This window comes from Aquarana catesbeiana, linkage group LG11 (assembly GCF_042186555.1).
Source record: "Aquarana catesbeiana isolate 2022-GZ linkage group LG11, ASM4218655v1, whole genome shotgun sequence".
Taxonomy (NCBI): Eukaryota; Metazoa; Chordata; class Amphibia; order Anura; family Ranidae; genus Aquarana; species Aquarana catesbeiana.
The window spans coordinates 233,090,613-233,101,964 of NC_133334.1; the positions used below are offsets into that span (position 1 = coordinate 233,090,613).

Sequence of the window (11,352 nt, forward strand, 5' to 3'; positions counted from 1 at the left end):
ATCTGGCACCTTGGGGGAACTAATCCTCCCACGAACCCCCAACCATGGGGCTCTATTCTTCCTGACCACAGGCACCATGTAATTTATTTATTTATTTTTTATTCCCACTGACCACCCAGCCTGAGATATTGTCTATACCCACTGGCCAAAGTCTGAAGGGCAGGAAACTGGCCCCTTTGTATAGGAAGTTTGAGGCCCCTGGTCTAGTGTGTGACCAGCTTTGGAGGGGGTTGGTTGCTGCCCAAGTAAAACTACAGTGTTAATCAGTGGTTTACAATGAAAATAACTTTTTCACTGTATATTAGAGCTCAGTTTATGTGTTTGCATCTGTTATCAAGCCTGGAGGTTCACCCCCCCCGTATACCATCTATTTGATTAAAAAAAAAAAAAAAAAAAAAAAAGTAAATTTGACTTTTGAACAGTAGACAATGTCAGTGATGCAACTTGGTGAAATACATAATCTTTTATTATCAAAATACAAAGTTACAGAACATACTGCACATGACTGATGATCAATAAACTACACTTCAGACACGGAACACAGGAGACTCAGCAGGTCACTTGCAACAACTGCAGGTATCACATCCCTTTGCACATTGACAGCCCTGGCTGCATTTGGTGCAGTCTGCCGGACAGCAGGAGCAGCAACCTGAAAGAAGAAAAAAAAAAAAAAAAAAAAAAAAAAAAAAAAAAAAAAAAAATTTAAAAAAATTAATAATACAATGTATATAAAGTTATTAGTGTGCAACACCGATATGATGCAACCCATACCTTCTGCAGAAATATTGGGAGACACCAATCTTAGGCTCTCTTATAACTGGCTTAGGGCCACAAGATCTATCCATGCCAGTGATGTCAAAACTTAAGATCACAGCAAGAAATTCTACATGACCCAAATGATCTGATATGGGTTTCTTTTTTTGACAAGGGCCAAAGCAAGTCTTCCATAAAGGATATGTTCTGTGGAAGGGTGAGGGACCTTTTCTATATCCAGAGCACAAGCGCTCAGATGACCAATGGCCTTTAGTGTTCACCACATACAAAGAGCAACAGTATTTGCTTGGTTTATTTCGAGGGCAACACTTCAATTCAACTGCTTGTTGACAGTCAACTTACTTGTTGCACAGCAAATCCAATTCAATAACTGCCAACAAGCAATTAATCTCAGCGGGAGATCTTTTGTCACCAGCTCATTATCTACAGTAAGCTGTACCCCCAGTAGTTCAGATGCACTAGGACAGTGATGGCGAACCTTGGCACCCCAGATGTTTTGGAACTACATTTCCCATTATGCTCCTGCACTCTGCAGTCTAGTTGAGCATCATGGGAAATGTAGTTCTAACACATCTGGGGTGCCAAGGTTCGCCATCACTGCACTAGGATATCAAAACTGCATTCTGAAAGCACTATGAATGCCACCCATGTATACATGAGGTTACCCACAAGAGACATCATTGAAGGGTTTTTAATGACACCACGATACATACAGCAGCACTGGGGTCGTCAGTTTGAATCCCAACCACAACACTACCTGCCTGGAGTTTGCATGTTCTCCCTGTGCCTGCATAGGTTTCCTCCGGGTACTATTGTTTCCTCCCACACTTCAAAAGAGATGCTGGTATGTTAATTGACTCCTGTTTAAATTGGCCTTAGTATGTAGGAATGAGAGTTAGGGCGCTTACAAGCCAAGGTCCCTGAGGGCAGGGACTGATATAAATGTACAATATATGTGTAAAGGAGTTATGCAAATTAACGGCACTATACAAGTACCGATAATAAATGCACAATGCTGTGCGTTTGCCATATGACAGCCTATAGCTGCAAATACATCCTAGATCTCTAAAAAGGTAGACAGGTCTTCATTCAATAGGTGTCCTGCGTTTTCATTAACTACGATGGTAATGATGTATGTATTCAATATTTACAACCCCCACCCCACTAAAACATACATTTATAGAATGGTGTTCACTCAACTACATGGTTTTATAAATGGAGATGTTATCACGAAGCAAACAAGGTGAGAATTCAGACCTGTCCCTGTGATCCCTAGAATCTGAGAATATATGGTCTACAATTCGGGTTTAAAGGGATGAGGTGGCAACCATAACACATTAATTTTACAGGTTCTGTGGCTGATTAAGTTGGTAATTGAACTCATTTGGTCCCTTGTCTGCATTTAATTAGCCTCAAAAGGTGTTCAGGTTTAAAGGGATGAGGTACAGTATGTATCTGCAATACGTGGCACATTTTCATGCGTTTTGTCCATTTGAACACACACACACAGCTTCTAACATGTTTGATTAAGTTTTGGCAATAAAACCTGGAAGCCAATTGGCTTCTCTGCAGAAATTAGCCTGATTGCACTCTCCAACTTTAGTAAATAAAGCTCTGGATAACCTGACAGATTTATTTTTAATTGCACAATTACATCAACTACGTAGTGCAAGGTTTCTCAAATCCAGTCCTCCAGGCGCACCAACAGGTCACGTTTTCAGGATTTCCCTCAGATGAAACAGCTATGGTAATTACTAAGGCAGTAAAACTGATCGAACCACCTGTGCAAAATAATGGAAAGCCTGAAAACATGACCTGTTGGTGCGCCTTGACTGGAATTGAGAAACTCATGTAGTGCAAGGGCCTGTCTGATTTGGTTACATCAAATACATTTTGTGCTCATGTTGTGGTAATATCTTAAAGTAGATCATACAGATTGCGTAGCATGTGGTCAGCATAGACCAAATATGAGAAGTTTGTTTGTTTACATACAGTTTAAGCAGGAGGGTCACGGCTTTTTTTCAGCGGGAACGCGGGGGAATGCAGTTCCGGCACTAAATGTATGTAATAGCATGGGGTGTGGGGTGTGCTGGAGGGTCTATTGACACTGTCTGCTTGGGGATCTGATTTTGTGTGAGGGTCTATTGTTGCTGATGGGGAATCAATTGTTGTTGGGGGGGGGGGGGGGGGGGAATCTTATGTTCCTGGAAGGGATCTGTTGGAGGGAGAGGTCTATTTTTACTGGCTGCTGGAGGATCCAGCGGGGGGGGGGGGGGGGGGTGTGTCTAATGTTGCTTGGGTGGATATTTTGTTACTGGGTGTGATATTTTGTTGTGGGTGGTTTACTGTTGCTGCAGGGAATCTATTGTTGTTGGGTTGGAGTCCATTGTTGCTGGGGGAGTCTATTGTTGTGTGGGGATCTATTGCTGGGATTCTATTGTTCCTGGCTGCAGGGGATCTATTTTACTGCTTTTCTTTTTATCATTAACATGTTCCATACAAATGATTTAGCACCACAAAATGATACTTGGTTCTGTATTCTCTAAAAGGGGCAGTACTGGTAGTTGGGTAGGGAGTGGAATCAAGGGACAGTGGTCAGAGGTGGGTAGGGGGCAGAGACATGGGGTAAGAGTTCCTGCACCTATTCTCCGAGGGGGGGGGGGGGGGGGGGGGGGAAGCCCTGAGGAGGGTTAAATAGGTCAAAAAGCATACACAGCTTATTAACCATTTAAAAGCTGGGCAGCTGATAGGATTATAGAGGTCGTGCATGATAAAGTAACCTATGAAGACCGATCTATTGCAAGGTTAGGCACACATTTAAAATTGACAATACGCACAAAAACCAGCAGTCATTAAATGGCCTGACAGACAGTAATATTATATACACAGTTATTTATTATAATTATTTTCAGGTAGTACACTTACTTTTCTTGCAGCCTTTGCATTTGCAGTCTTTGCACTTGCAGGAATCACCGCAGGAGCATGAGCCACCTAAAAGGCAAAGAGAATCCAGTTAGCAGGATACTAAAAAAAAACAAAACAAAAAAAAAAAAAAAACAAAAAAAACCCCACAAACAACAATATACATAATCTATTCTGCAATTAGCTGGTACCCAGCATAGAGTCTACATACCTGTAGCACAGTTGCAGTCATGAGGGTCCATGGTTGGTTGGCAGTTGTTCTGTAGCTGCTGCGTTTGGATTTTGCTGTGATGATATAGCTGTATGATTCACAGAGCTCTGATACTGGCTTATATAGAGCACATCCAGAGTGGAGTGCAAAACAGACAAGTGCAGCGACACACCCCCTGGTCACATGACTCCCTGCACCACGTGTAAGGACTGGCCATAAACAAGACGTGATGAGCGCACTAATTGCCAAATCAAGCAAAGTGCAAAAACGACAAGCCACGGACCCCAGCTTGTGCGCAGCACAGACAGTTAATGTGCAATGGGTTTACAAACAAAAGAAATCGTATTCTTGTGTGAGATGTTTTTCCCTGCTGTGCTTCTAAACTAATATTATATATAATTATGTACAGTAAAACCTTGGGTTGCTCATTCCGTAAGCATGCTTGTAATCCAAAGCACTTGTATATCAAAGTGAATTTCCCCATAAGAAATAATGGAAACTCCGATGATTCGTTCCACAACCATTTATTAATAGGTCTTTAGTTTATAGTCCATATAAAAAGATTATAGCAATGTGATAATTGTGTACATTTACCCGTTTTCCGACCACTGCATGTACATTTACGTCAACATGATGGCGGCACAGTGGTGTAGTGGGTAGCACTCTCGCCTAGCAGTAAAAAGGGTCGCTGGTTCGAATCCCAACCACGACACTACCTGCCTGGAGTTTGCATGTTCTCCCTGTGCCTGCGTGGGTTTCCTCCGGGTACTCCGGTTTCCTCCCACATACTCCAAAGACATGCTGGTAGGTTACTTGGCTTCTGTCCAAAATTGGCCCTAGTATATGAATATGAGATGAAGACCTTTGGATTGTGGGCTCCTTGAGGGTAGGGACCGATGTGAGTGTGGGATGTATGTGTGGAGCGCTGCGTAAAATTGACAGCGCTATATGGGTACCTTAAATAAAATAATGATATAATAGATGAGCATCTTAATGAGACACAATGTATAGGGATAGGGACAATTGTAAACACTCACTCAGGTTGTCTTTATATGATGGACTGGTGTCTTTATTCAATCTTACTAACTACGTAACAATGGCACAAACAGGCAAATGGGCGTACAGGTACGTCCCTTTAAATTTGCCGCCGTGCCATCGTGTGCGCGCCCGCCACGAGCTCCATGAGTGTGATAGATACCCACGATCGTCTCACGGAGAGGAAGAACGGGGAAATGCTGATGTAAACAAGCATTTCCCCGTTCTGCCTAGTGACAGGACACTGATCACAGCTCCCTGTAATCGGGAGCGGTGATCAGTGTCGTGTCACACATAGCCCCTCCCCCCCACAGTTAGAATCACTCCCTAGGACATACTTAACCCCTACAGCGCCACCTAGTGTTAACCCCTTCACTGCCAGTCACAATTACACAGAAATCAATGCATTTTTAATCGCACCGATTGCTGTATAAATGTGAATGGTCCCAAAATAGCGGCAAAAGTGTCCGATGTGTCCGCCATAATGTCGCAGTCACGATCAAAATCGCTGATCGCCGCCATTACTAGTAAAAAAAAAAAAATATTAATAAAAATGCCATAAAACTATCCCCTATTTTGTAGACACTAACTTTTGCGCAAACCAATCAAAAATTGCTTATTATGATTTTTTTTTACCAAAAATATGTAGAAGAATACATATCGGCCTAAACTGAGGAAAAAAAATGTTTTTTTTATATATTTTTTGGGGATATTTATTATAGCAAAAAGTTAAAAATGCATTTTTTTCAAAATTTTTTTGTTTATAGCGCAAAAAATAAAAACCGCAGTGGTGATCAAATACCACCAAAAGAAAGCTCTATTTGTGGGAACAAAATGATAAAAATTTAGTTTGGGTACAATGTAGCATGACCGCGCAATTGTCATTCAAACTGCGACAGCACTGAAAGCTGAAAATTGGTCTGGGCAGGAAGGTGTCTAAGTGCCCTGTATTGAAGTGGTTAAAAGCGATCCACTGCATTATCCCTCTGGTTATGATTTTTATTATTATTACAAAATAACATTGTTTTTATATAGTAGCAACATATTCCAGTACATTTTACAGAATAGCAAAAGGAATATACAGCAACACACAACTCAAGGATAAAAAAAAAAGAAAAAAAATGAAAGGATTCCCCCCATCCACACAAGTGAGGTGGATGTAGGAATCTTAGCTGATGTGTTACTGTATTCTGACAACTCCGCTGTCAAACCACTGATCAATTGCACCGCTGATGGATCAACATTTTTCCAACAAGCCCGTTAGTGAGAGGTCGATCCTGAACTGGCCAAAATTTTGATCCATCTATGGCCAGCTTAAAGTGATTATAAATGATCACCTTGTAAAACAAACCATTCAGTTTAAAATAGAAATGAAAGGAAAAACATTTGTGTATAGATCTAAAACAAACATTATAAATACCTTTTCCCCCCTTTTTTATAAGTGATCACATTCCCTCTTTCTGAGCTGCATAAGAGCTGGGGGAGGAGAAGCAGCAGCACACTGAGCTTCCCAGTGAATGGCTGTGCAGGGGAGTGTCAGAACAAGTCTGATCATTGGAGAAGAGCAGATTAAGTTCCCAGCATAGATAGAAAACTGAACATGCTGTGTTCTCCTGCTTAGTGTGATCAGTGTTTAATAGGAAAGCAGAGGGACTGTCAGGAACACCAGAAATTTCACATAAAGGAAGCAATACAAAGAGAACAGGATACCTTCTCATATTAGTACATGGTACAGCAGGTACATATCAGGAATATGAAATGCTGGGGTAACAAACGCTTCAACAAACAATGAAAATAAATGAAATAATACATTTTGACTGCCCTGTCATGTAATAAATTTACTTTGTAAAAGGATTGTAATATTTTATTTTACATACTTTTGTACTATTGTGTTTTTGTTTTTGTTTTTTTGTGTAGAAGAATGAATATGTATTGAGGAAATGGGAAGTAAAAGCAAACTTGAAAATCCAGTAGCTGGAGCTGTTTATCCAAAATGGTGATTTCCTCCAGCTCATTGTGAATGAGGTGCGGGGGGGGGGGGTGGGGGGGGGTTGTGCACACCGCTCCTACCGTGAATGAGAGCAGCTTCAAGACTCTGCACACGGCACAGCAACCTGTAAACAAGTGCTGGACCAATCCCAGTAACCAAGCAGCCACGACGCCTGCAAACTTGCTGGCGTCTAACTATGTCAGTAACTTGGATGAGATCATGTTTATAGTTCATACGCTCAGTGTTTTGACTGTTTTTTTTTTTAAATGAGACAAAAGAAAATTTGCACTGTTTTTATAGCAACAAATCATATCCTATGGACTAATCAAGAGTAGTGACCTGCATTTTTCCATACCAGATTAAAGCAGGTCACTGCAGAGGCACATAGAAAATAATGTTTTTTTCATGTGACGTGTTCAAACCACAATCTTGTGTACATGTGCACTGCGTTCAAATGGAACCTGCCTTCATACTTAAAAAATGTCAATTTACTGTGCAGGCTAGAGTTATGCCCCATACACACGATTGGAAATTCTGCCAGCAAAAGTCGGATGAGAGCTTTTGGTCAGAAATTCCGTCTGTGTGTATGCTCCATCAGACTTTTGCTGGCAGAATTCCAGCAAAAGATTGAGAGCAGGTTCTCTATTTTTCAGTCGGAAAAAGTTCCTATCTGAAAATGCATTCGTCTGTATGAAATTCGGACACGCAAAAAACCACGCATGCTTGGAAACAATTCGACGCATGCTCGGAAGCATTAAACTTCATTTTCTCGGCTCGTCGTAGTGTTGTATGTCACCGCGTTCTTGACGGTCGAAAGTTCTGAGAACTTTTGTGTGACCGTGTGTATGCAAGGCAAGCTTGAGCGGAATTCCGTCTGAAAAACCATCCAAGTTTTTTCTGACAGAATTTCTGATCGTGTGTACGCGGCATTAGTGTCGCCTCCAGTAAGGAGCCGTGTATTGTGCATTTAAGAGCATCACAATGCTTACTTGTTTTGTTTTTTTTTACCTTCATTTGAAGTGTCAATTGCTGACACTTCATTCATTTACGTGCTGACATCACCCCGCCGCTTTCACATCCGAAATCGGTGGCCATCTTTGAGTATTTTGTATTGACGATTAACTAGGTTCCAAATTAAGAGAAAATCCCAGACAATAAAACAAAATAATGCACTGGATAAATAAAATGCCGATGGATACGATCCACTCAAACATACATAGCAAAAACCATGAGGAAAAGACTTACAAAGATGGCCCCTGATTCTGGAAACTGTGGCGTGATGTCAGCACATTACAGCAGCTCTGACTTTTTTGTGGCTTCATTGCGAGAACGATTCTTTCCACACGTCTGCTAATAGTCACTGAAGACTCCTTATGTGCTGAAGGTTGGAGACTCGTTAGTCTGGATGACAGCTTCTCATCAGTACTATATACGCATGGATGCTGCACTTAGCTGGCGCCCCCGTGTTCATTGTTTGCAGTGCATGGCACCGAATGGCACAGCAGCACAGTTCACCAAGCTGCTGTGCAGTGACATGAATGAAGTGTCAAAAAGTAAAAAGTCAGCACTAGTGAAAGAAAACCTACTGGCAGCTGACACATTTTTGGCCTGTTCACAAGTTCTGGTGCAAACCGAACCGGGGGGTGTTCGACATATCCCTAGCCAATAGCCAATAGCCAATAGCACATGAGCATGGTTGGTACCTTCAAAGGTTCAAGCCATGGGTTTGAATACCACCAATGGTATCACCTCCTGAAAACTTCCATTGTACTCAGCAGCATAATTAGCGATTGCACCTCAGTTTGGTTTATTCCATAATTTTAACTCTTCAAATGTATGCAATGGTATGTAATTATTCAATAATATTATGGTGTGGAATTCCAAACATCCAGCTATTCAAAAATCAAGTAAAAAAACAGAGTAGGGTCCCCCCCCCCCCCCCCAGTGCATACCAGGCCATTCAGATCTGGTATGGACTTTAAGGGGAAACCCACGCCAAAATTAAAAAAAAATTGACATGGGGTCCCCTCCAAAATCCATACCAGGCCCTTCAGGTCTGGTATGGATTTTAAGGGGAACCCTGCGCCAAAATTAAAAATAAAATGGCATGGGGTCCCCCCCAAAATCCATACCAGACCCTTATCCGAGCATGCAACCTGGCATGTCAGGAAAGGGGGGGGACACCCCCCCTCCTCCTGAACCATACCAGGCCACATACCCTTCTGGAAGAATAAAGGGATTGTCAAAAACCTTTTTGTCACATTTTACTGCTTTTTTTTTGGTGAATGTGTAGGGGTACAATGTAACATACCTATTCACATGGGGGGGGGGCGGGATCTGGGGGTCCCCTTGTTAAAGGGGGCTTCCAGGTTCCGATAAGTCCCCCGCCAGCAGACCCCCACAACCACCGAGCAAGGGTTGTGGGGATGAGGCCCTTGTCCCCCTCAACATGGACAAGGAGGGACCCCAAAGCACCCTCCCCATGTTGAGGGCATGTGGCCTGGTATGGTTCAGGGGGGGGCACTCGCTCTTCCCCTTCCTTTCTGGACTTGCCAGGCTGCTTGCTCGGATAAGGGTCTGGTATGGAATTTGGGGGGGACCCCTACACCATTTTGTTTTTAAATTTTGGTGTGGAGTTCCCCTTAATATCCATACCAGACTCGAAGGACCTGGTATGAACTGGTGGGGGGAACCCACGCCGTTTTTTTCTTTGATTTTTACTCTATATTGCCGGGAATCAGCATTTCGTTACAGCCGCAAGCAATTTTTAATGACATTTTTTCCTTTAGAAATGTAATTCTGCTGCAGTACTGTAATAAACATGGGAAAGGTGCGCTGCTTTACAGGCATACTATAGACACCCCCCATGCACGATATTTAAAGGAATTTTTTATTATTATTGTTTCATTTTAACCATTAATAAAATCACTGCTCCTGAAAAAACATCCGTTTAAAAAAAAAAAAATCCATTTGATACATGTCCCCTGGGGCAGGACCCAGGTCCCCATACACTTTTTATGACAAAGAACTTGCATATAAGCCTTCAGTGAGAACTTTGGATTTTGCAGGTTCGAACCCCATTGACTTCCACTATTCCTGCATATGTGATCTGACAGGCATGTTTGCCGGCAATAGCGCTGCTTTCCATTTGCATTAGCGCCCAGTTTCTGAGAGTTGAAGTCTTAATTGGACGCTATTTTCTGGGACTGCAGGATCATTTTTCGGCGCTATAGTAAATGACCCCCATTGTCTAGTGAACTGTGATTGACGTAATCATTTACTTACTCAAATATGTGCACACTGCTATTTACTGCAACCCGTGACAATTTACTGGATTCATTTACCACTAACCAGGCTGATGTTTGTTTTTTAAAACTGAACCTTAGATGTGTGCAGGGCATCTAGATTAGTGCTCTCAGTAGCAACGCAGTATCCATTTGCTTAAAGGGGAATTCCACACAACTTCCTAAATTCAGCTTATTAGCAAGCTGGCATAATAAACATTGTCAAATGGCAATATTTTATTTATTTTTTTTCCTAAGGGTTACCTTTTTATGCTTTATTTATGCTGCGTTTCCTGTGTGAGCCACCCGCGGGTATCACCATGGGGCGGCGTTCTTCGTTGCCATCACAACGGGGCGGGTACTTCAGACGATGCTGCCCGTTGTGAAGGCAACATCGGAAGCTTACGGTGCTGCAACGTGTAAGTAATGCGCATGTGTGGGAACGGGCGGTGCATGCTGGTAGCTCAGCATGCACCATATCCCAGGACTGTCTGCTTGTGGGCTTCACATGCCCACAGGCAAGATGACGACAACATAATATAAGTTATTTTTATATATACGAAACCGGACATCGGGGGTCATTTTGAAAAAACAAGTTAGTGGGACATTTACATTATATGAACTTAGGAATTTAGAAAAAAAAATAGATTTGACGGTGGAACTCCGCTTTAACCTGATGTGTCAGTGGAGCTGAGAACACAATCTATCAAACAGGGGGTAATGCTACATTATTTTTATTTTTTTAAATGAAAAATTATCCAAGTCAAGTTGATGTGAACAAAGGGTATAAAGGGTATCTGTTATGGGAATTATCTAATTATCAGTGATATTTATGTAACAGAACACCCATTTAGGAAATTAAACACTAACTTCAGCCTACTACATTCTCTGGCTGGTCTTTTCGTCCACCAAATGCACTGATTGTTTTCTGGAATTCTGTGCTCTGCAGTGCCAATAACAAAATGGTCACGTGTAAAAGTGCCATTTAGGACCAAATTTTCCCACTGCAAGCCAGGCATACCAAGCAAGGACTTGTTTACAAGAGGAACAAAACACTTTTTTTTTTAATTCAAAAAGCAGAGAGATTTGTATACTGTATCTGTATAATCAATCAGCAATCATGTTTTTAACTCTGA

At 41.9% G+C, this 11,352-nt stretch overlaps 1 protein-coding gene across 1 annotated transcript; it reads right to left on the reverse strand.

Moving 5' to 3' along the window:
* Positions 1–448: 448 nt before the first annotated feature.
* LOC141112563 (metallothionein-1-like) lies at positions 449–4,056 on the reverse strand. Its single transcript, XM_073605499.1, has 3 exons — positions 3,908–4,056; positions 3,700–3,765; positions 449–649 (listed from the first exon to the last, which is right to left on the reverse strand). The coding sequence occupies exons 1-3, from the start codon at positions 3,936–3,938 to the stop codon at positions 558–560; spliced, it is 189 nt and encodes a 62-aa protein (XP_073461600.1). The 5' UTR covers positions 3,939–4,056; the 3' UTR covers positions 449–557.
* Positions 4,057–11,352: the final 7,296 nt, after the last annotated feature.

Bases quoted from the DNA above. Each gene is read 5' to 3' on its own strand.
- LOC141112563 (XM_073605499.1), bottom strand. From the start codon at position 3,938: ATGGACCCTCATGACTGCAACTGTGCTACAG. The intron at 3,766-3,907 runs GTATGTAGACTC...TTTGCCTTTTAG, and splicing joins TGACTGCAACTGTGCTACAG to GTGGCTCATGCTCCTGCGGT. The intron at 650-3,699 runs GTAAGTGTACTA...TTCTTCTTTCAG, and splicing joins ATGCAAAGGCTGCAAGAAAA to GTTGCTGCTCCTGCTGTCCG.